Source organism: Rhopilema esculentum, chromosome 4 (genome assembly GCF_057945365.1).
Source record: "Rhopilema esculentum isolate cy_ngs chromosome 4, ASM5794536v1, whole genome shotgun sequence".
In the NCBI taxonomy this organism is placed as follows: domain Eukaryota; kingdom Metazoa; phylum Cnidaria; class Scyphozoa; order Rhizostomeae; family Rhizostomatidae; genus Rhopilema; species Rhopilema esculentum.
The window spans coordinates 137,339-162,918 of record NC_142818.1 but is presented as its reverse complement, the minus strand read 5'-3'; the positions used below and the strand labels follow the sequence as shown (position 1 = coordinate 162,918).

Here is a 25,580-nt window from a genome sequence, read left to right as displayed (position 1 = left end):
GAAATTCAATCAGTCCAAGAAGACCAACTTTTTTGATTCAGATTTATAGAATCAGGCATTCTTTAAGCATGGAATAAATTAGCATAGAACGAAGAAGGCAGATCAAAACAAAACTGACCTCTGCAAATAAGCCAGCAGCCACAACTCGTTGAGTGTCGTATGTGCTTTGAAGTGCTTGCAACAGGCATGTGACAATATCACTGATGTGCTTTGAAGCAACGTCGCACAAACCCCTATGGAAGCGAGCAGGTGATCACAAAGAGAAACCATCACTCACACGGCATGAATTTAGCCCTTAGCCCACTTCCGTTTGTACAACTATGAAAGTCAGGGCAAGTTGGAGCATTTGCTAGATTATTCTAAAAAAACCTGGTGATCATGCTTTATAAATGATTATTACAGATTGTTGCTCGAGGTTGTTACAGAGACTGAATAGCACAATAAGGCGAAAAGAAGACAGTTTTGGACTGGTGCTGCAGTGCTAGCTTTCCGACAAAAGCAACATTTAGAAGCACTAGTTATTAAAAATTCCTCTAGTCTTATTCCCATACTATCTTTCCATACTATTAGGCAATAGCCTTAATGATATTACAAACGGAAAAAAAACTAATTATGACTCCTATTGTGCGATTATACGTCATGATCTACCTGACAACAATCTCCAGGCCAGTAGCGAAGGTCTTTTCTTCTTCTAACATTTTCCAGCCATTCATTTCTTCAATATGTGAAAGCAGTTTCTCGAACTCACTCCGTGCGAGAAATTCCTTGCAACATTCTGTGGCTAAACTATCAACATTGAATAAAAAAGAACAATTAACACGTGATTAAATGTTGATTTTCTTAGGGAAAACCTTTCCTTAAACCAGTTTCAATACAAAATCTACTCTTGACTTTCTGCAGTAGGTATTATATCAGCAAGTGCATTAAACGTGCTTCCATACCTTGGTTTTATGCTCCACAAAAGCATTGAAAGAGATACCGGCATTATCAAGCAATGTAATGGGAGATATGATAATTTCTAAGAATGCGAGACTTGCAAAGATGATATTGTCTAAGACCGACTTTATTCAATCATTTTTCCATCATTGGTCTAATGTAGAACATCATTGCATGCTTGATAACTTTGTTACATTCACATGAGATTGGAAACTTTGTTTGCTCAATTCTACACTGTAGTTAGCAAAAGTTGGATGTCTAGTAGCTGCATTCTGGTTGCAGCTTTTTCTCTCCAATTGCTCGCTCATACATCAATTCATGACCAATTCGACTAGCGTTTCTAGCGGCCTCGTTTTGGAATTTTCTCTAAACTCCATTACACCACTTTTTCAAGCTCAGATTTTGTTTTATCACCATAATTTCGGGCTGGATACAATTTTTCACATTGTTTGTGCTGGTATTTTAGATTTTACATAGAAAGGAAGTTGTTAAGGATTTGACCGCAAAAATCGTTCCGGTGAAACTTTACCTCCTTCACGGTCAAACCGCTTCACGGTACCCAATCACAATCAAATCCTTTTGTCGTCATAACATCGATATCGTGAGCAATAAAATAATGAAAACTTCCGATTAGACCAAAATACTTGCTCTCAATCTGAATCTGAATAAAAAATTTCGTACATAGGAATTTGAAATTTTTTTCAAAAAGAGGCGTAAGTTGAATGCTTGTGACGAAAACAGATGCTTTGTTAACACAAACTTCTACACATGTTGGTACACGCAATTCTGTTAAAAATAGGACCAATTAAATTTTAAAGATATAAACGAATTTCTCAACTAAACGGAATTGGAAACAAAAAGAACGAATAACATAACTAAGGCACACCTCAATGGTTGCAGTTGAACCTGCTTTTGTGACTTCTTCTGATCTGGCAATGGAGGTTTAACGTTGAGACATGAACCCATTCGGAGCAAAATTGCAGAAAATAGCTTCGGGAAAAGCGTGGCGACCAGTTCTTCAGTCTCCGGAACGCGAAAGATCTCAGTAAGAGCGCAGGTTACCTATGAAAACAATCAGGCATAGATAAAAACCTCTTCGTGATTAACCTTCTTTGAATCCGTTAATCCATCAGTTACTAGATTGCAAAAATATTACTTTCTTTCTTTTCCATCCCGTAGTTGCGTAGATTGAAATCGGAAACCATATTTGCTCGGCTGATATTGAAATAAACTTACGTTCTTGCGAAAAACATAGCAGTAGAAATACTAGATTTCTATTAAAGTAGAAAAAAATTTAAGTAGATTTCCAGGTATCATCTACATCAATTAACACGTATGATAACTATTAAAAAATGAACAATAGAAAGCGTTTAGTATGACAAAAACTTGTGTTGAAAGAATAAGTATTTGATTATAAGTAGAGAAATTAATTGATATAGAGTATTAATATCTGTATTCAAATACAGAGATTTGCCTTCTTTAAAGAGAATTGACTCTTCTCACCGCTATGGGTAGCACTGTTGCAGTCCTGATCGAGCTCTTCTTATCTCTGGCATCTTCCTTTTCCGTGAACGGAGGTGATCGACTCAAAATGTCCAAAAGATGGTCAAAAGTGTCTTGAGTTAAGTCCTTGTCCTTTGCTAATGTCTGCCAAAACTCTTTAGTTATCCTGAAATGAATGACACAAGTATGCCATCTTTTATGCTATTGTTTAAAACTATGTTACAAAAGATTGTGCATATTTATGTCTACAATGTTAAAGTTTCCAAGCTTCTTTACTCAAAGTCCTGCAAGCTATGAAAAAGTATTCTATGGAATATATCTCTTTATCGCCGTACAAAAGAAATTTAGAAAAAGAATTTTTAGCAAAAAAACACAAAATTTCCTGAAATAGAAAGATAAACGAATGTAGAGGAGAATTATGAGTTAATGGTTGGCTTGTTAGATCAGGTTCAGAAAACAAGTGGATTTGCAAGTGGAACTCTGGCAGGAATTCTGATCTTGTTTGTGATCTATTTTTAAATAAATTAATAACTTTCGACATCCTCAATTGATAGAAACGATTTGCTGGCTTTAAAAGTTTATAGCATTTCTAAAATCAAAGAGAGTTACTTTTAGAAACACTAGATTGAATGAATTAGAAACGAAACCCATCGCGATCAATAGGATACTATGGTGTTTCAACTATCAGCTGTATTATTCAAAAGCTGTCAACAAATTAAAAAATTCAAGGCTTCAGATAGAATTCAATATTAGTAAAAAGAGTTTAGACTACGAAGTTTAGACTTTAAAAACAAGGTACGGAGCAACTTACGAGGAAAAAGGCAACGGGAAGCCAAGGATTGCTGTTAAAACAACTATCAAATGATGTGAGGCCAAAGTTCGCATTGCTACAATCGTTCCAGTTATTGTTGCAGGAAAAGACACTGATAATAATTTATTGTGTATTTCTGTTATGAGCTTCGTAATCTGTCAGGATTTAATAAAAATTGATCAAAATCACATGAAAAGAATCAAAATTTTTCAAAAACCTTGATAAGTTCAAGACTGAAAAGTCAATAATGATAGTTCCTCGTAATCTAGACTTGTCCCTCGTAATCTAGACTTTTCTTTCATAATCTAGAATTGTCCCTCATAATCTAGACTTGTCGTGCATAATATAGACCTGTCCCTAACAATCTAGAACTGTCCCGCATAATCTAGATTTTTCCCACATAATCTAGACAGGAAGCTTGCAAAATTACAGATTAGAGCAGGTTATTGATTACAACAAATTTGACAAATTCAGTTGATTGAAGGGATTATTAGAATAAAACGAAAAATAAGGAATATCTCGTAAGGTCATTGGTGCCTACATCAAAGCTAAAAAGTCTCTTTTTTATCATGGGCTACAGAAATGTCTTCTTGACCTTAATATAAGGCTTGTCTCAAAGTATGCAAGTTTCGTGAACAGTTTTGAGTCTTAACTCCCTTTTCAAAAAGGCAGTATAAAAATCGTTGTTACATTGCATACGATATATTAAGCACTTCCCATGAATACTATCAATGGAGAGTTTAAAACACATACAGCCTAGTTGAATCAAAACACTGATATTAGTACTATTGGTGATAATAATTGGACCAATGCTAATAAATATACCTACTTCAGAATACAGTTCAGCCCCCCTGTGTTTTAAAATGCAGTTCAATATGGCACATGCACCATTTGAGCTCTGCGCATGCTTGTCAGTCAAGCCATCTAGTAGTGAGTATATGAGGTGTTTTAACTGGCGATCCGGGGTCTTCTTGCTTAAGACCTAGAAGTGAGAGATATGAACTCAGAGAAAATGAAGGTAAGGTATGGCAGTTAGAGTGACAAGAAAGATTTTGCACCACTTTTAATTTGTCAAATAGCCAGCCAGTTACAGATTAAAAGCAACGACAGCTCGACTAGCTGTAGGTTCAATGAAATAAAATATCAACTAAATCAGAAGATATAATGTTAAGAGCAGCTTGTAAACTGTAAAACAATAGCCTCGATAAGCATACTAAAGTAACTACTTCAAATTGTAACGTACCGTAGCTAGCTCATTCACGACATTGAAAAGGTCAGAAGCTTCACTACTGGATACGTTTTCCTTCAATGCTGAAAGGTTTTTCAATCTTTCGTCGCTCACATCTGCAGGTATGCCTAAAATTCAAGGTTTGAGGTACAATGCCTGCCAAAAGTCTTGGAACAATGACATCAATTTCCAAGGTTAAAACCAATCATCCCCCTCTCCCCTACAGAACAATGTTGGTTTACTATCAAACGGGTTAGGATTTTAGGAAGCACTTTCTTTTGCGCTTCTTTTATGATATTTCTCTAAATCGTCAACATTGTTTTAGGGGGGGGGAAGGGGGCAATTTTTTCATGAAAGAAATGGAAGATATCAAATACAACGTAAATTGCTGGGTGTTCTAAGTACTTTTGGCAGGCATTATATGTGCAGCATACGACAAATGTACATAGCTTAACAGAGACAGTTCACTTTGATAGGAACTAGCTATTGTAACTAGTTCATATAGTGGTGACAACATTTAAATAGACATAAATTATTTGAGGATTTAAAAAAAACTAAACTTTACTGAAAAAAATATTTAATTTGTTTCTAATGAACTTCGTTAAGAAACCATAACTCATTATGGTCTGCAGGCAGCTCTTTACTATGCATATTTATATTATTGTTCTAGATATTATGTTTTTATTAACCGTCTTGTCTGTCTCAAACCGGATATGTGGAGACGACATAATATCGAGAGAGGACATACTTCTCGCAGTCCCTATAGTAAAATATGACAGCTGCACAAAGTGTAAGTATTCACATTAACCTGTAGTTCATCGGGCAAACGATTTGTAGAGTTCATGACGAAGTGGCATACCTTGATAACGATCATTGATGTTCAATAGGATGTGAATGCAGTCGATACTATCTTTTCTAACAGAAACCAAGGGGTCTGTACAACGTGGTAAGACTTTGCCCAGCAACAGGCCAAGCTGTGAAAACTGGTCCTCTTCCTGTACACATGAAAGGAATTAGATTCAAAATCAAGGAGGTCCACAAAAGAACAATACGTAAATAAAGGGCAGATTTCTTAGGTCCTGTTTGATAAATGCTACGGTGGTTGTCGTTGTTTTCTTTTCAAAAGTGAAGAACTTCCAGAACATCTCACCTGATGTGAGGCAAGTGTTTATGATAAATGCTCCGTAAGTGCGTGACGCAGCCTTGTCTAATTCAATGATACAACCTCAATCGAAGCCTTTACATGGTCTAACTAAAAAGTTAAAAGCCTGTTAAAAAAAGAACTAAGCACATACGGTTGCTGTTACGGATTCCATAAAGTGATCCAAAATCGCCTTTACGGTTTGAATGGCTCCTTTTCGTTCATGGTTGTGACATGAGCAAAGAAACGGCTCGAGATGCTGAAATGGAAAAATTGACGTCAAAACCCCTGAACAGGATGTGAACGATAATTATTTGTTATTTAGGATACAGTAGTTGGTAAGTGCATTTCAACTTTGTTATGGGGTTAGGCAGCTGCTAACCTAGCTTTATCAAATCACACATTATATTAGAACATCTCCTGGATACAAAAAAAGAAAAATTAGGCTATGATACTTGATTACTTACGGCATGCCTAACGTAACCTTTATTGACAAACCTTTACAAGAGACTTTAATCCTTCAGGTGTACCATCTTTAGCAGATATCTGTGTCATCAGCTCATTTATATTTTCCAGCGATTTAGAAAAGGTATTATTCGTTTTTTCCTGCAAAATGCAAAAACTAAATAACCAAATCTTTAAAACATTAAAAACTTTAAGGTACCACAAACTCAAGAATATACTCAGAGTACTGTTGAAAGTGAATAATTAAAAGCATTAGCGTCAAAATCACTGAAAAGTAAACGATATTACGCGAAATATCCATGGCTACATATCGTATGTCCACAGGCGAACCAACATAGGCTAGTAAGAAAGAGGGACATGCCAACTCGATCAAAGATTGGCTACTGGCAATGTTGAAAAAATCATGATTGGCGAAGAAGTTATCTCATTATACATAACCTCTGCTCGTTTATACTGGTAAAGACAAAACCGAAGATTGAAGATAAAAGGCCCCATCTGTTCCTCTAAAATAACTACCTTTTCATGGAAATAAATATATGAAAAGCAGCAAATATTAAATGAAAATAAACAGTTTCCTTGAACAAAAAACCTTACTGGTGCTGTCAAATGCTTTCAAGGGATTCTCAGTAAATTGAATGTTAATAAGGGTTTTTATAGACAAAAGTGGAAAATATCAAAGCACAACGGCTTTGCGATTTCACAAGTTATATAAGACAACTAATATTGTGTAAATTTTGAAATTCCTTGGTATCCTGGCGTTTTAAAGGAAAACTAGGTTTATAATTAAACTTATGAAATAGAAGCAATATAAAAATAAAATCTTTTGCAGACCTTCATACCAGACGTCGCAGCAATATAACAAAATAAACGCTCCTTAGAAAAACACTAATTTGATTTTGCGCAAATCTGGCAACACTAAACATAAAAGTAAGGACAATTTTTTGTTTGAGATTTTTGCTGACATTAGTTAAAAAAGCGACAATAAAAGTTGCCCTCTACTATGCTTATATGCTAAATTATACTTATATGTGAACTCTACCGCAATACGTCTTCACCTGAAAGAAACACAGAAATGGTAGAAATAGTACTGCTTTTACAAAGCAACATACACTAAGATCAACGTCAGGATCAAGGTTTTCCAGTGCCGGGAACACACTGTCCGAACAAATTTTGATCAGTTCCTGTACTTCTTGCTCTGGTAGCTTGGGATCTAAAATACTGGTAATAAAGTTAAGAAATTTTAATGCAACTTGATGCAAATGACTCCTTGTGGGTGCCTTGTTTAACTTACGGTTAAAGTTAAACTTTGCTTGTGGTGTCTCGTCTGACTAAAAGTAACAGTTGATCCCTGTTTGTGAATGTCTTGACTAACTTACGGTTACCGTCAAACCCGGTTGGTGGCTGTCCCGTCCGACTTACTGTTACACTGAAACCCTGTTTGTGAATGTCTTGACCGATTTTCGGTTCCAGTAAAACCCTGTTTGTTGATGTCTTGACCGATTTTCGGTCACAGTTAAACCCTGTTTGTAGATTTTTGTCTGACTAAAGAAGCTTCTTTGCTTCTCTTTATCGTATCAGTCCATTGGAATTTTTTTTACTCAGCCTTACGAAGTTCAAAGAAAAAAAATATGCAAAAAGGTCTGATTTCATGGAAACTTAAGCCCCGTCTTTTCGCCAAACATTAGAAAAACAATAAGAATTGGACAAGGATACACTAGATTTGTTATGGCTTCGATGGCCAGAGGACGCAATTCTGAATTCGAAGATCTTGGTTCTACCAACAAAAATCCCTGCAAACAAAAACAAGAAAATCATTTCCAATAGAAAGTTTCGGTGAAAAACATTGAAAATGATGAATCTTAAGGATCTGTCATTATTCTAATACAAGCTGGGGACAGCATTCGAGAAAATATCCGAGAACAGGCACTTTTTTCATGATTTCTAAACTTTAAAGTCCAGCTAAGACAAGGCCACGTTTTGAAATGCAGATAGAAATATTCCAAAAATCTCAAGAATCATTGCTAGATTTTTGAATATGAAATATAGAAGAAATACACTTCATACAAGCAACAGGAATGTTATTTTTTAGCAATCATGAAGAAGATTGCAGCACCGTATACGTAGAAAGATAAAAAACCTTCACAATGACACAAAGAGTTGGCAAAATTTCAGTAAAACTTTATTGCAGTCAGATCTTAATTGGTAATGTAATTGAGTGACGAAAAAAATAGAAACATGAAAGAAGAAAGCCAGAATTCAAATTAAAGGTAATATAGGGCTAAAAAAAGACTTCGATAGTTCCTGGTATTAAAGTGTCTTAAAATGAATAAAAATTTTTGGAATGTAACCGAAATTGCTTGGGATACAGTTAACTTCGTGATTCAAATTTTCATATTTATCATTATATAAAAAAGTTGATTCATGGTCAAAGCTGCCACCTATGTGTGTTATTATCAAAACGAGCTTCACATAAACATATTTTATTTCTCTCTCATCAAGTCAAAGGAATTGAACAGAAAACCTAGACATGCCGAAAGTTTAAAGGCAGGTTTGCTGCGCCAGTCTTATTACGAAGTCGATAAAGTCTCTGGCAAAATCACTACGCGGCTGATAATGCTCTTTTAGATTGTAACTCTCACAAACACCATGGCCATTGCCCTTTTAAATTTCATTCTGTTCTTGTGAGTAATTTTGAAGGCAAAATGTCTTTATCAGTTCTTTTACATCAAGATAAACACAAAACTAAATACAACTAGGCCTACCTGTATAAACTTGATCATCGAATCTCTCTTAGCAAAGACGTAATGCGTATTCAAGTGGTCTGGGCTCAATGCTTTCCCAAACAGCGAGGCAGCTTTCACTAAGTTTTGCTTGACTCTGGGATCTTTTGCAGACGTAAAATATGGACTCAAAACACGGAGGACACTCGTTTCAAGGCGGGATGTAATAAGGCTGAAATCGAGAAATTAGTGGCAATTGAGATCAAAGGTATTGGCAAGAAAGGAAACAATATAGATGAGAAAGCGAACACCGAGATAATAAGAGGGATAGAGAATAGTAGTATATTTACTTAAAGTTCTTTGCATCAATGAATCAAGATATTAGCAGCAAAGCTTGAAAAGTATTGTCATAAACAGAAAGAGAAAACTCACCCAGTTGGTCCATAGTATATGACATAACCATAGGAAAGAGCAACCGTACATTTGATGCGCCCCACGTCGGCTTCCGTCTTGTCCTAAAAAAATGGTGCGCACAAAATCTTCAGAAACAGACATTATGAAGTTTTCTTTATACTTTTCAGCTGTCTAACAGCGTCTAATAGGTCGTTTAAAGCACCCAAAGATGCCTTCATACCAAATTTAAAATGTGAACAATAGAAATACCTTCATGAATCCCATAAAACCAGTAGACTTTCTAACCATATCAGTTTTGGTAATTTCTTCCAACTTTACGAGGCACTGATCAAGATGCGAGGCAGCACAAAAGCCAAGTGCCATTGCACAGCCTTCCCTTTCGATCTGGCTTGAGTGATCAACAGTAGCAAAGATGAGATTCAAGTGTTCGCGAACAAAATCGGCCGTGTTTGTTTTCCTTAGTACAACGCCAATGCATTTGTAGAGAAACCCCTGGGAAGAAGCAAATCAGATAAATGATAAGACTAGAATATCGTATATCTACTGACAAACAGTGCAAGACAATCAATTTAGTTCTTCTTTAATGCATCTGTTGCTTTTCGAACTTCGTTTTCAAAAGCAGAAACCGAAGATTCTCGGGGCTTTCAAATAAGATTTCAATGTCATTCATCTTATCACATTACTTTCTAAGCAGTCTAGAGAAACACCAGCATGAAGATGCAAAATTCTATTTGAAATATTGAAGTAGTCGTTTAATAATAATTTCTCAAAAACAAAAACCAAAACCAATTTAAAATTGTATTTGCTCAATTTGACAAAAATAACATCTTGGATTTTACCTTTTCTTCCGGGTAATTTTGATAAAGAGCTATCTGTTCACCAAGAAACCGTCCGAAGCTTAGGTTCCAGTCTTCAGCTTCAATTTCACTCAACGTCTTCGACAAAAGCTAGATTCAGCATTTTGAAAAAATGAAAACACTTTAATCAACTAGACAAAGAGATGTCAATAAACCATTGCAAAAAAACAAACAACTCTAATACGTTTAATATTTTTTCAATGTTTTATACCTAAATAATTTTCAAAGCCTTGGCACCATTTCAAGTGACTTAATAATAATATAAAAAGCAGAGTCTTGATTTAAAACTGACTTAAGCTTTTTCTGTTTACCTCTTTAAAGCTGCAACTTGGAAGCGAAGTGAATAAACCTAGTTTTGAAGAAAAAGCTTTAGGCAACGCTGCTTTGAAGCAGCCAGTTCTAAAACTAATCACGTTGCAAAAGTCAACCTAATGTAGTCATGAAAGCAAAAAATGGTTTTTATACCAAATGTTGAGGCTCTTTATGAAACCCTACTAAAAAGATCGTGATTTTGAAAAAAGGAGGAAGATCATCATTATGCAAGTAACGGCACTCAGGCACATGTTATGCCGACGTTACAACAGAGAAGCAAGCCAAATCAAATAGCAAAATGCCAATTTGGTTTTTCTCTTTTCTCAATTTTTCAATGCTTTTCGTAGAATCCTTGTTGTTCCGGATCGGGCTGTCTTTCGTAAGAGTCTTTGTCTTTCCAATTGTAAACCTTTGGTACCACAAAATTTGGAAATAGCATGGAAAATCAGACTCTTCAAATAGGTGAGATATAAGTGGCTGTGGTAAGGCAAAAAAAGAACCAATCAAACGATTTTCTTTCTCTCATGCTACTTTCGATCCCCATCTCCATATGAATTTTCTGTTTACCGTTGAACATTATCCGACGTACAATATACTCTGAGGAGTGTCGGACGGAAACTACTTTAATATGACATGTTTCCGCTTTTCCGTGCAATTTTCACGGAAAGACTTTCCAATAGTCTTTAAATCGTCAATCCCCCACCCAATGGGCCTAACGCAGTACCATGAGACGGCAACTTCCCATGCATTAATAACTATGATATTATCTTTTCCATTTAACTTTGCCTCAAAACCATTTTCAAATTAAGCCTAACATTCCATTGCTTCTGCTTCAGTTGATCAATTTCAATCAGCTAACCCTAACTTTGTCATATGCTTCATCAATCAATCCATGCCATGGCGAGTTTGGTGCGTCTCCTTTAGCTATCTTTAAGTATCGCATTTTCAACTAGCAGTTGGTTCTTAGTCCTTTTGCTCCCCATCTACACCATTAAGGTAAGATATTGTTCTCCTCTTTGCATTTACACTCGATCACAGCAATGACATCTGTCATGATCTTCTATATTAAGGGGAGGCATGAAATTGATCAGAAATTTTCCACTGCATTCCCTTTGTTTGAAAAAGCTAGCCAAATTCAAAACATTTCGTCACCATTCAAGATCTTCTTATTCATGTTCCCATGCACGGCACTCAATCATTTCAATCAAAAGCCTTGAACTACGTCCCTAGCTGGTACTTGCCAGGCTGCCTTCTTTCTACAGTGGACTTCTTTCATTTCAAATGTTACGACCAAGTCAACTACTGTTCTTCATCGATATTATTTAACCATTTAGAACTTTAATTGTATTTATTCCATACATTCAAACCTTTTTTCCAGAAAGATTGGCTTTTCTGGTCATCAGGTATGACATCTTCAAGGCCATACAGTTCCTGATAGAATCCCTTCAATTATTGTTAACAAAGATACATTCTGTCTGTACTGTGCTACCCATTATTCACACCTTTTGATTTTTGTAGCTTTTGCAATCAACCTCTGCTTCAGTAGACACTAAAGTCAAAACTCGACTCAGAACTTGACCAACTAAAAAGGATCTTTCTGGAAAACGGATACCCAGAAGATGGTATTGCTACATGAGTTAAGGAGAAAGTCGCAAGTCTTCAGCCACAGAAAAATTTAGTTCACAAGAGTACCAAGTTTCTCTACAACTACAATGAATCGGCATTATTTCCTTGCGAATTGAAAGTCAGATTCAACAGGCCATTACAAAATATTTCTCTACTGTAAGTCCTCGTACTGTTAACAGTACAAGGAGAGCCTTTCCATCCATTCAAAGGATTGCATTCCTTCTCTTTCAAAAGAGTTATGTTGTTTATGAAATTACGTGCCAGTGTGATTCTGGCTACGTAGGACGCACAACCCAGAGACTGGGGATAGAAAAACAGCATGCCTCCTCCAATCTTGGAAACAAAATTCTCCCCCTAAGAGAACAGCCTTCTTGGTCTTGCAGATCCAGAAGGCTAAAATATTTGGCTCTGTCATCGGACAGCGTTTACAAGATAACCCAGGTTGTGTAAACGATTATCATAGGAGCATGATTGAGATTATTGGTAGAGCCCGGTCGCCATTCTATCGAGCAGCTTTAGAATCTATCTACATAAAAATGAAAATGCCACTACAGTGTAGACTGGAGGAGTTCATTTTCACAAAGGACACTATTAGTAATATTTACAACAAGCAAGCGGCATTGATTGGGCAGCCTTTTAAACAGCCATAAAATTGTTTCTCCTTTTTTAATGGATTTTTTCCATTCCTTTCCAGAAAATTTACATCCTTTTTTAACATCTCAATATCCCTTTCAAGCTTTCTTTTCCCTAAGGTTGCCTCCCTTGCTAGTTCTTTGCTTTATTAGTCCTAGGTCCTTTGCAACAGAAATACAGACAACATTTATGGGTCTGCTAGTTTTTGTTACGGTTTTGACTGGGATCATTTCCATGATAATATTTACTTTCTTCGTTATCTTTCCTAATTGTTCTCCATTTTTAGAAATCTCTGGGTTATTAGCATGGTCAATAAACATCTCTAGAATCTCTGAAAAACTCTTTTCATTCTCTTAATTAATGTCCTTTACATTTTCAATGTATTTCAATTTCATATCTTACATAATCTTGGGTATTTCCTTTCATCTTATCAAGTTTTAGCTGATTGGTAGACAGATTTTCTACTCTTTTTGAATTTGTTAAGATCTGCAAGACCGCATGATGAGATTTATTTTGTAATTTCATTATCCGTTGTCGAGGGATATCTCCAAAGATATTAGCCATAACAAAATAAAAAGTACAAAAGATTTGTAACTACCTTCAAAATGAGATCTTCCCAAGCCTTCTGATTCCAGTTATCCATTTCCGTGGAATTTTCTAAAACACGAAACACAGATATTTGCCAAGGCAATAATATAATTAAAATGATTTTTACTATGGCGACATAGTTACGGCTTTCAATACTGTCTGACTGTAAGGAGATCAGTTCTGTGTAACTAGCGAAATCGTACAGTGCTATGACCAAAATCAGTTGAAAGGAAAGCGCAGTTACCTTCAAGATATTGAAATAACTTCGGTATCACAGTGTCCCACATTTCAACAATGGCAGGGTGAAGATTTAATGACATTGCTTGCAGCAACTTTAGAATGGGCGCTCCGCGACCATTGCCGTTGTGTGGATAGCCTGCAAGCACCTAAAACAGATATGCTTGTCATTGATAAAAACATAGGTGGCAGAAAACGCATCACACAACACAGTTTTAGGTAAAAAGTGTAGTATGAATGTATCTGTACGGTCAACCTGAAAAATGTAGTCTAAGTAAAATATTGCAAAACCAACTTACTATTAGCCTTGCTATTATGGCAGGCGGTCTTGGGATGTTGACTGCAAAGGATAATCGAATGCTAATTAGGTATTATAGCAAGCATATCAGCTGCATCAGCTCGAAAACAATGAATTTCTACATGGAATGCATGCAAAACAGAACAGAACAGCTACTTGTATTGCCAATCCATCTCGGTTTTATATTTGTTACAAGTGCTCTTAAACACACAATAGCTCTTTTCTATAGAAAAAGCAAACTAAAAATGCACACACATTTTACATTCTATAGAACTGCAAAATGAAATTTTAAGCATTCGTCAATTTATCTTAGCGTTGTCTTCTTTAAAAGCTGTCAATCGTTTTAAATGAAAGACTTGCGTTGTCAATTCTCTAAAAAATCTCAAAATATTTCTTGCCTATGGTTTCATTTGGAACTTAAAAATAACACTGTGAAACTCTAGTAACAGTCTTGGATATACATATAATTCACTATGCTCCTAGATTTAAGTTACTATAGATAATAATGGTCTTTTAAAAGAATACAGAAATATGGGTGGAACAAATTACTTCTAAATTGACGCACACACAGTGATTCTTACTCTGAAACTGAAATAGCGGCTAAATTCACAAGAGACTGCAAACCTTGCTGAGCGAAATCTATTTGATAATCTGCAGACTCTTCCTCCCGTTTCTTCGTGGCTAAGAATGAAAGACTTTTGCAAAGGCAGGCCGAGGCCTCTGTGTACTGTACAGGCACTAACAATTGTAAGAGGTAAGGCCATAAAACCTACAAGGAAAAGGAAGTGATGACGTGTCATCTCACCAAAGTTGGTAGTTGATCAGGGATGTATCACAGAATGAATGTTTATGATGCTTAAAAATCTTGAAAATATTCAAACTTAAAATGTTGTTTAAAAAATTTCCAGCTTAATATAACACAAAAGAAAGATAAAATTTCCGGAATCAGTTAATTAGATCTTAAACTTACTGCACATTTCATATATAAACATTCTTATATACAGCTACATAATTAATATCAAATTTTGTAGTTGAAACTAGTTTTAGAAATATCTATGGCGCTGGCACTTCATGGTTACTTTCGCTCGCATAAAACTTTGAAAACTCTTATGAAATATCAAATCGAGCATTCATCGATACCAAAATGTGTTTTGTGAAAAAGAGAAGATATATAAAAACCTCTTCCATGATTTCCACAGTCGTTGTCAACAAATGCAGAATATTCTCGCAAAGCAACTTCAGTCCATTTAAATCGGATGACTTTGCATCAGAAACCTAAAGCATTAAACACTCAATGTAATGCTTTGGGTAAAAAGACTGCCACGATTTGCAAAACAAGATACCATACAAAGCAAGCAGACTATCTGTTTGAAAAACTGCGACATAGTTTACTTTTCGAGGTTTAATTCAGGTTTGCAATGAGTCTTTCATAGTACGATTTATCACTATTCCTCTAAGAGAATTCGACTAGATCGAATGGTACAATTTCAATATGCTTTAAAGGCATTTGACACAGGTAAAAGTGGCTTACAGCCATTTGACCCCCAGCTCTTGACCAATCAAATTGCACACAGAGAAAAACACGTGAACAGTTTCCGCCTTTCTGCAAAACGGCGAAACCCTAGAGCAAGCAGCGCACAGTGGTTTCACGTGAGTAGTTTCAAATTCTTTTCAAACGCACGTGCTCTGAACAAGTTATTTTTGGATTCACTGTACTTATGCATATCAAATGCCTCTAGCTGCTGAATCATACAAAGGGGTCATTTCGAAATACAAAAATCCTGAGAAACATCCTGCATGCAGATACGCAATAAAATATTGTAATAAAAATTGAACACAAAACATACACAATGACATACCGATGAAACTGCCAAAGAGCACTGCCGGGCTATGAACTCTACAAGCTGATCGCCTCCTTCCAGAGAAAGGTAGCCATTATGAGCCATCGCCGTTATGACTTGAGCCAAAGCTTTCCGTATCTAGTAATATATTTGATAAGGGTGTTCAGGTACAACACTCAATAGACAAAGAATCATGCTTGGCTCGCATGGACTGATCAACTCATAACAGAAAATGCATGACAGACTAGCTTAAAAATTACAATGGCATAACAAAAGGGAACTATTTTGGAAAAGAAGGAAAGGCCTCTTACATAATTTGATAATTTCGTATTTGTGCCGATAGTTCATTTCAACCTAGGCCTTTCCAATACCTTGAAATAATTTGTAGACATGAAAACCCACGATAACAATCAGAAAGGTGTAAACCATCGATGCCCTTTAAGCTTGGTTCCCACTAGGCGACTAATGCCATTGATGCCCTTTCAAGATCTTTGCTTACCTGTTTGCTGGCCATTCTTTAAAAATGATAAACATGTGATATATTCTAGAATCGTATATCTGAATTAGGAATGGTTAAAAATCTGAATTAAAGTTAGAACAGGTCACGTCCTACAACGTTCGTTGAAATAATAAGTTCAATAAACAACTATAAAGCATTAGCAAATCTCAAAAACAACAGATAATTAGAGAACATACCTTTACACTGCTGTCATTGAGTACTGCGCCTAAGCCACTTATTATAACTTCTCTCTTGTTTTGTAAAAGCTCGTCTAAAATAGAGTAACTAAAATAAGACCAGAGCCTCTACAACCTTCGACTGCAGTTGGACCCAGAGTCCCGCTGCCACGAAAGTCACAAATCGGCAGGTTAAAACAGAAGACAAATTAGTTTGATAGCGATATAACTGTTTGATGTATTCGTTGATCCGGGAATAAAGTATGAAATACGTAGAAAACAACATTGGGAATATATAAATAACGGTGTCAGCAATATCCGACAACTGTCTAATTTCCAATATCCGAAGTATTTTACGATACTAAAAAGCAAAGCCAATGTAAGCACCCAAAAAATAAAAAACCATCAATTAAAATTAAAAATTAAATTAAAAATTAAAATTAAAAATTAAAAAAATGGAAAATTAAAAAAAATAGTTATGAGTGACAATTACCGGCCGAATAAATAATATGCCTCATCACATTCAAAGTGGCTGCTTTCGACTTCTCATTTCCAGATTCCAGCTTTTGCAGTAAAAATCCAACAACACGATCCGAAAATGCTTTTGCTAAAAAAATAATTTAGGGTTAAACGAAACGAAACGTGGTCTATGAAACGGAATTCAGTTTTAAAAGTTTCAGAAAATAAGTGCATCAAAATTCAAAAACGCTTAGTATAAAAACAACATAATTTTTTGAAGATTCAAAAGCTGGAACTAAATCTGATTACTGCAAGTATCATAAAACAGGTTTCTCCATCGTAAAGCAAGTAAGGTGCAATTTGAGTCATTAATTTAAGCTGAAAGAATAAAAAACAAGGACGATTTTGAGCTTAAAAACAACTTATTTGCTTGATTGGTCAAACGCTGAAAAACTCTCTGTAAATACGGTAGGCCCTTTGCCTTAAGTTTTGGGAGTTTAAAGAAAGTGGGAAAAAAGGAATACCATGAAGGAATAGCATGGAATGAAAAGAATATATCCAGGTACTAAACGACCGACACACGAATGGTACTACACAAGTAAGAATTGATAAAAGCTGAACAGAATTGTTAAATTATCTGGCATACACTTGGTTTTCAGATTTGTTTTCAAATTTCAATCTTCAATAAGTCGTGACATGGAAATCCAAGAAGAATTGCTGCGCTGTTTCAAAGCCCAAAATTTTCCTTTCTTAAACAAAAATGAATCTTACTTAAGACTTGAAAACATCTTAAGACCTCGTTGTAGTTTTTTACTGTATGGATGTCCGCGTAGTTTGGTTCATTGCAGGCCTAGAAAAAAGTGCACATTTCATTAAAAAGTCCTGGAAGTAGCCAATTTAAAACATGAATCAGCCACGAACAGTTTGTTGACATTGCAGAAATTCACTGAAGACCATCACAGAGGCATATCATACTTCTTGTCGTTCGCATACAAATGATAAAAAGGTATAATATAGTAAAAGATCATTAGAAACTGTTGACTTTGTGCCTTTTGTTAAGTGGCTCAAAGTTTGCTGTTAAACACATAAGCGGTAATAAATTAAAGCTTCTGCATTACGTGTGCGTAGATTCCATTTAGCAAGTTGTCTAAGAAGGAAAGCAGGATTTGAGAATTATCTGCTGTTGCTGCATCCAAAACCATGCACATGCTCTGAAACAAATAAAAAGATCCTTAAAAACCATAAAATAGTTGCAGGATTGCAAACAGAAATACTGGACAGAGAAAAGCTGAATAGAAAACATATGTTCCAATGAAGAAATCGCAGTCATTTTGCACTTCAAATTCTACAATCGCAAACGTTTTTCAAAGCACCATACTTTGCGAAACAATTTATCGAAAGTAAGCTCAGATGCAGCTTCGAGATGACAGCTTCTCAAAAGATCTATCAAAACCTGGCCACAGTGCACCAATAATTGCCTTTCCCTAATCCCGAAATAAGGGCAAGCATGACATTTGACTAGCATATTTTTGGAGTTCTAATGCCGGAATCAAAGTGCAATCTGCTGAGAATTATCCACCCTATAAATAGCCAAAACCAAAGAAGAATGAAGTTAACAACAGGCGTTACTTCATCTCGTGGAAGTTATTGATTCGACATTGACATAAGGTTATTGATTTGACATTCCGGAATACTAAGACAAAGTACCGACGTAAACGGTTGTATGCAAATGACACAACGGTTAGAGTTGACTCAACATTTCAGATAAACGGTTGTGTTATAAGATGAACATTTCGGTAGGTCCCCTATCATTCTGAGTTAGAAAGTAACAGTGGAAATTTGGGTTTGTAACCAAATTATCATTCAGCATGCATAACTTATTAGTTATCAAATAAACAAGCAGAGTGTCTGTGTTTACAGATGAGCGTGGCTCACAGCATATTAACGTCAGGCTATCAGCAGTGGTTCAAGTTGGAAGTAATCGCCGCATGATCAATTTTCGATAACAACATTGATAGAAGTGCAGAAAATCTATTCAACAAGAGAAACATGAGCAGCAAAAGGCTGCAAATTCCTGCCGAAAGTCTTGGAACACTGAAGTCAGTTTGCAAGGTCAAATTCAGCCATTCCCTCTACCCCACAGAACAAGGTTGGTTTACTACAAAAAAGCAAAGGGAATTAGGAAGTACCTTCTTTTGATATTTGCCTAAACTATCAACATTGTTTTAGGGGGAAGGGGCGGAAGTAGTAATCTTTTTTCGGAAAAAAAAGAATGAAAGACATAAAATGCAATGCGAATTGCTTGATGTTGCAAGCAGGTATAGTTACATGAACAGAAAAACATACTGTCTAACAATATCAAGAGGTGGGCGAGAAAAGCAAGATGTGGACAGAGCAAGGCGGTCTGGTGGCGATGTATCAAAACCAAAAGGAAAGAGCATCAACCATGACAAAAACTTGAAGCCAATTAAATATGTCACCTGAGTGATGATATGATGCTCCTGATTTTTCTTATACATCGCGGTAATTCCTTGGAGAAGTCGTAGTGCTTGCTCTTCAAGTTTGTCTTTTGCCATGAGATGACTCATGTGACCCAAAGCACCGACAATTGCAAGGCGAATCTGAAAGCAGACATTGAATTTTTATGAGTGTATATACCTTTAAAGAGGCACAACAGATTACGATTAAATTTCAATGCATCGGGCGTTTTATAATCATACTTCTCTTTTCTGAAAATATTTGCGTTTTTAATACAGTGGATGTTCTCGTACCTTCGGTTCCTTGGACTGAAGCCAGACATTAAACATGATCTCGTAGGCAGAATAGATTTCTCCAAAGAATCGATCCTTCGTTATGTCCGGATATGGAGCATTTTCAATGTTTGCACAGTAGTCCAGAATTGCCTCACTAAAACATCCAATGCCTATAAAATGCGGAAATGAAATGATCACAATACACATTTGCAATTGAACATTGAGCTAGCAGCACGGGAAAGCAGGCGGTTTTCAATGAAATTTAGCAATGCAGTTATAGCTTTCCAAAGTTGAGCCATCACTTGCATTGAGCCCTCACAGCCAACACCATTTCACAAATATAAACTGATTGCCGTCATATCATCTATATACAAACTAACACAAATGCAGTTCCTATTGAGACATAGTAGTTTTCTCGTTGCTGGCAGTTAAGCTAAATCTACCAATAAAACCTAATCAGGCACCATCTAATGGCTTAAGTTAATAAGAAACACTACAGATTAAATGATAGCTGTCAAGCAACGCTGGAAATTATATGCAACAGCAAAAGAAAGATTGTGCCGAGCTTCGGTAAACTAGAAGAAAACAGAGAAATCGCCAATGATGCAGTGCTGACCAAACCGCGGTGGGAAATACCATCATGAATCATAAATCATTGAAAACTTACAATGAGAGAAGACCCATCTCATGTTGTCCTGCTTCACCATTCCAAGCATAGCAAGCATTCTACTGAAAATATCTTTCAAGAATGGAACAACACCAAACACTGAAACCATAATAAAAAAATAAGGTTACGTTACATCCGTAAAATAACTTAATACGTTAATTCTGACAAGAACATGCATTAGAGATGGAGCCATGTTTATCAAAGGGAAAATATATGATTGCTAAAAAAGAACATACCATTTTCGGTTGCCAAGTTTGCTAGAGTGAGAACAACAAAATAATGCGGCAAAGTGCCAGGGACAATCTTTTGCAGTAGCTCATCCATGACGTCATTGCTAGCTTTTGACCCTAATGCAACCAAAACTTTTGATGCAGCTGTCTGCCATTCTGGTTGTAGGTCCTGGAAAGAATATACATTTCTTAATTAAAATTTGTAATATATACTGTCAAAAACATAAGATTTTGCTTAAGTTGTAGATAACATTTATAACTAAGCCTTCAAGTAACATGTAAAAGTGATTGAAATCATATTTTTTTGTTTTCTACTGTCTATGAAAGTAATGTTTTCCATTTCTAAGAAAAATCAGGGTGTCAGTAAGATAATTAAAAAACTTTAGTCTGATCGGAAATCATCAAAGAACGATAGCAAAGTATAGTTGACCATTCAAAAGAGAGATGCCTATCCTTTGAGACAGGATGTGCAAAACAGATAGAAGAAGTATAAAAAATAAAGACCTCAGTATTTGCTTTGATATGATTTAAACCTAACAAATAGTATGACAGAATGACAATCGCTGGACTAACGGAACGTAATTCAATATAAAGTAAGACATAAAGAATAAACCACATTTACAAGAAATAAAAGCTCTTATTTCATTAACAGCAGATTGTCGGATTCTCCCAATGAACATGATAAGCTTTTGAATTTCATTTTACAATATATCTTTTTGAAAAACATAAACATGAAACAGGATCACTGGTGCTCCTGGAAATCACAATATCATGAAAAACCAGTCTCTGCGAAACATCTGTAAACTCACTGTACAGCACTTAGATTAATGGCAAAAAATTGATTTACTTTGAGACAATAAGGGAGAGCAGGTTTTTTCACTTTACTCTTTATTGGATTGCCAAAATAATTACCTGCAATTGTTTAATTTGCAAATACATATGATATTGCTTGAAGCAGGGAAATTCCTCAATTGTTTTCTTCTGGTTGCCTACTGTTACTTTCTATGTTAATCTTAGTTGTAATAGTATTTGGAAATTTGGTTTCTTGCAAATTAAAAAAACATTCAGGTCATCAATGGTTCTCAATTCCATGCTCCTGGCAATCAAAGGTTTATGGCAACCAAAGCACTATTTCTTAGAAGACAGTGGGAAACGGCACAATAGAAAGGAGGATTAGAGTTTGTAGTGACTATTGTGGAACTGTTATCATTTCTTTCATTGTACCTCTCTAATACACACCTTAAATTGTCTCCACAGTATCTTAATCAACATTACTGTTGTTGTATGTGTATATGCCATGTAATGTAAGTCAGTCAGTAAATGAATCAAGATGCAACAGTCATGTAGCATTGTCCCTTGCTGGCTCTATGTTTTGTGAATGTTCAAACTAGATCTAAAAACAGCAGCACACTCAACAGAAGCAAGTAATAGAGTTGATATAACATCAAGACATGTTCCTATAAATGGGGATGCCAATGGTTGCTACAAGTTGAGGAAAGTAATGTTAGATTTCTCCATGAACATGACATGAACCTAACCCAACAATATTCTGCAGTCTACTCATAACAGAATCATCATAAAAAGTAATATTAGGTAGAAATAATAAAACTTTGTCACACAGTTATAAGCAAACACATTTTTAAATTCTAGCAGCCAAGCAAATGATACACCAATAGATTCCATACCTTACTTTTTGTCATTTCAGAGGAAGCAAGATGTATCAGTTCTTTTGTCAAATCAATGTCTTCCCAGTTAGAGGTATCTCTTATGATTCTTGCCATTGCATCTAACAGAACAATCCGGTGGCCTTGTATCAGCTGGTTAAAGTAAAAAGACATTAGTAAAACAGGCTTTTTACCTTAGGAAATCAAGTTCTTAAACTTGCTCACAAATACAACTACAACTTTCTGACATTTTTTAATTATATAAGGAAAAAATTAAAATGTGTCAGTCATCAAGATGGAAAATGAGCATTGATTTTTGAAGTGTGGAACTTACATGACTATTTTTAACACTAAAAACAACACAGGCACCACTGGAGGCTTGCAGTGGTACTGGTTGTACTAGTCTAGTCTCATCTATAAAGGAAATATTTTTCTACAGTATCATTTTACTTCTACGGTATGATAAAGACACAAACATGTTTCACTTATGATGAAAACAAATAGAAGGAAGGGTGGCAGAACACACCACAGCAAATATCTGGCTGTCAGACCCTATTCATCTTTGAATGTTTGGCAATGAATAAGCTCTTCATGAACACCATGGTACTAGACCTCATTCATCACCTACTGCAGAAGGCTTGTCATTGTTACTCACAATTATGTTAAAATGTTTGTCTTTCAATAATCCAACAAAGGAAAATATGCTTACAGCAGGCCTTTCTGGGAATAAAAAGCATGCGGGCTAAAAAAGACCCCTGCTGGATTGGCTGGGTGGGCTTTTTAGCCCTTGCAGAATTTGTTGTTTATCTATTTATATTTGAGTATATACAAGCCAAAAAATATATTACTGTCTACTTGTAAACATGATTTATCTTAAGAAGACTGTTGTTTTGTGTGCATTACTACTCCTTAAAATGACAAAAGAGATATCTGATAAAAGTTGGCGAATAATATATACATAAACCTCAAAGCATAAAGGGAAGCAGAAATCTGATCGAAAGTAACAAGAGAGTTCAGAAAGGGTGAATGATTGATTCTATATTTGACAAATCCCAACCGCTTACCTCTCACCTTGTTGAAGAGTCAAAGAGCAAAAACGAATTATTTCTGAGACTTTTTTAATATTTTTCTGATTGCCCAGTTATCATTTCTTATAGCATGTTTCTTATAAAAAATGAGTGTACTCGTAACACAAATTTCGTACTTGACAGTGTTGTGTAACAATTCTCATTTTTGCTATTTTACGCTATCTGTTGTTCCTATCCTACACAACCATTTTCTATTCCTTTGCTAGTTGTAACAGGTAATACTATAGTTTGTTAACATTTGATGTCAAAAGAAACAAAAATTTCCTTTTTATAATGATATTTATAAAAACCATATATCTCTTTGACAGGATGTTATTTATGAAAACCCTGATATATAGCAGTAAGTAGTTAAAACATTAGAGAGTGAAAAGTTGTTATAAACAACTGCGTGGGCGGAAAGAAGCCCTTGCAAAACTTTTTTGCGTGGGGTTTGCGTGGGGGCAGGCTATAGCCCACAACTTCGGGAAAGGCCTGGCTTACAGTACTGAATTCCTTTCCTTTGTTATATAAAATGCTACATGGCTGTTTAACTCCTGCCCCCTGTAGCCTAATGAAATGGTATCAACAAACCTAGGAATTCAAAAGGATGTTGGTAAACTTTTGGTCTGTCTGCTGTTAAAAGACAATACAATCATACAACTTAAATAAAAAACTTAAGGCCAACCATGTGCATCCCTATCTCAAGCTTGTTCACTCTGTCCACAGATATTGTGGCCTTTTGATTTGCATGCCAAGCAAAACTAAGACCATTATATGGGCACTGAAAAGTTGTGGTAAATCATCCTCAAAATCACATTTCAAAGGCATTATCTATGTAATGGTTTAAAGCCAATACAACACAGAGTAGGACAAAATAATGGATGCATAAATCTTAGAGAAACACAAACAAGAAAACTGACCAAGGAGATACAAAAATGTATCCCTTGTCTGTTTAGCCACAAAAGTATAAGATATATACTGAAAATAAATAAATACTTCTCCCAAACAAATTTAACAGATTAATTCACCGTAAATAAGTAGAAACAAAATGCAAACCCTTTGGTGCTTATTCAAATATGAGTTACAAGAACTGAGAACCAAAAATGGCTGTCGTTTTCCAAGCTCAACCAAAGTCCTTGAGATATCATCTCTAACTTCCTGTTTCTTGTCATGGGCAACATCAATCAATGCAATTACCATTTCTAGGAAAAAGTTTTTCGATCATGACAATTATTATTTCAGTCATATCAAATTTGTAATCTAATAACTTTCTTTGTCATTTTAAAATGACTTCAATACAGAGCCTATAATTGCTGTGGCAGGTAATCCTCTTTTTAATCTGGTAAACTGGAGGTCCAATGTAAGCAATAACAATTATTTCAATAATTTCACAGATGCTAATAGTTAAATTGTTGTGTGTTTGATCATTAATAATTTAAGGGGGAGTTGGGCTTTCCTGGCAAAACTCATATGACATAACAAAATCACATAGCAATGACATAGCAAAATCACATAGCAATAGAAATTACATTGCAATGTCACATAGTAAAATTTGATAAGGGTTGCTTCTTGTCATCAAGGCCAGTCACCAGTGTACATCTGTCATTGAATAATAGTGCATATTACATCAGCCATTAGATGCATGCAACAAATTTTATACCATGTCATAAACACAATAAACTCGTTTTTCTTTAAGAAACTTGCTATATGAAGCGAGTACTAGACATTCAGAAAATGTTAGGAATTTTTAGTGCACAAATCAAACAAAATATTATCAAGAATAGCACCATCTTTGAATTCACAAGCATAAAGTTAAGTGACATTGCGATTGACCTAGTTGGAAAACTAGCACTCATTCGCAATCAAGCATATTCAACACGAAAGGCTATTGTAAATTTCTTCTAAACTGCTCAAGGTTATCGTCGCTCTAAGAGGTACGTTAAAGTATCAGCAGGGCTCCCTCAGTTGTAAATAATTACTCTGCTAGGGTGGAGGCGTTTAAAGACAAAACAAAATCTCACCATCAATTTGGCCACCAGTCTTTCTGACAAGCTTGTCCATTTTGAACAAGGGTTTTCAGCAAAAATTAGCGCTCTTTTGTCACAGAAACACTAGAGTTTAGGGACATCGTCTGTGACAGTCACTTGATCTTCCACTTTAGTTCCTTTTTCAGGAAACAGGGAGTCAAAGTTCTCTTTGCAAACGAGGATCGAAGATCGCAATGAATTTATGGACTCGAGGCTGTAAAACACAAACCAACCAACGTCCTTTAACCATGCTTTAAATAAAAATAAAAAGAACCAATCAACCATGAAAAATTAAATATAAATAAATAAAATCAATCAACTATGAAAAAAATAAATAGTCGTCGAAAAATAATAGTTATGATTTGTCTGTTATACAGCACATATCATTACCTAAATACACTATTTTAAAAGTTTTAATTGAAATGTCT

The 25,580-nt window shown here is 35.5% G+C and overlaps 1 protein-coding gene across 1 annotated transcript in view; it reads right to left on the bottom strand.

Moving 5' to 3' along the window:
- LOC135690504 (maestro heat-like repeat-containing protein family member 1) overlaps positions 1-25,313 on the bottom strand; it is a 29,596-nt gene extending 4,283 nt beyond the window's left edge. Inside the window, exons 1-33 of the mRNA XM_065208070.2 lie at positions 25,147-25,313; positions 24,182-24,327; positions 22,080-22,211; positions 20,401-20,563; positions 20,165-20,263; positions 19,516-19,667; positions 19,225-19,365; positions 17,863-17,955; positions 17,516-17,594; positions 16,779-16,892; positions 16,307-16,380; positions 15,629-15,748; positions 14,949-15,044; positions 14,394-14,538; positions 13,771-13,811; positions 13,479-13,620; positions 13,245-13,303; positions 10,058-10,165; positions 9,468-9,710; positions 9,237-9,319; positions 8,847-9,036; positions 7,798-7,874; positions 7,194-7,302; positions 6,118-6,225; positions 5,774-5,878; positions 5,338-5,473; positions 4,494-4,606; positions 4,080-4,232; positions 3,251-3,405; positions 2,440-2,605; positions 1,823-1,998; positions 649-786; positions 119-233 (exon numbers count right to left, since the gene is read on the bottom strand). Coding sequence (XP_065064142.2) covers positions 119-233; positions 649-786; positions 1,823-1,998; positions 2,440-2,605; positions 3,251-3,405; positions 4,080-4,232; positions 4,494-4,606; positions 5,338-5,473; positions 5,774-5,878; positions 6,118-6,225; positions 7,194-7,302; positions 7,798-7,874; positions 8,847-9,036; positions 9,237-9,319; positions 9,468-9,710; positions 10,058-10,165; positions 13,245-13,303; positions 13,479-13,620; positions 13,771-13,811; positions 14,394-14,538; positions 14,949-15,044; positions 15,629-15,748; positions 16,307-16,380; positions 16,779-16,892; positions 17,516-17,594; positions 17,863-17,955; positions 19,225-19,365; positions 19,516-19,667; positions 20,165-20,263; positions 20,401-20,563; positions 22,080-22,211; positions 24,182-24,327; positions 25,147-25,186 — 4,011 coding nt within the window. The 5' untranslated portion in view covers positions 25,187-25,313. The remainder of the gene's footprint in view (positions 1-118; positions 234-648; positions 787-1,822; positions 1,999-2,439; positions 2,606-3,250; positions 3,406-4,079; positions 4,233-4,493; positions 4,607-5,337; positions 5,474-5,773; positions 5,879-6,117; positions 6,226-7,193; positions 7,303-7,797; positions 7,875-8,846; positions 9,037-9,236; positions 9,320-9,467; positions 9,711-10,057; positions 10,166-13,244; positions 13,304-13,478; positions 13,621-13,770; positions 13,812-14,393; positions 14,539-14,948; positions 15,045-15,628; positions 15,749-16,306; positions 16,381-16,778; positions 16,893-17,515; positions 17,595-17,862; positions 17,956-19,224; positions 19,366-19,515; positions 19,668-20,164; positions 20,264-20,400; positions 20,564-22,079; positions 22,212-24,181; positions 24,328-25,146) is intronic.
- Positions 25,314-25,580: the final 267 nt, after the last annotated feature.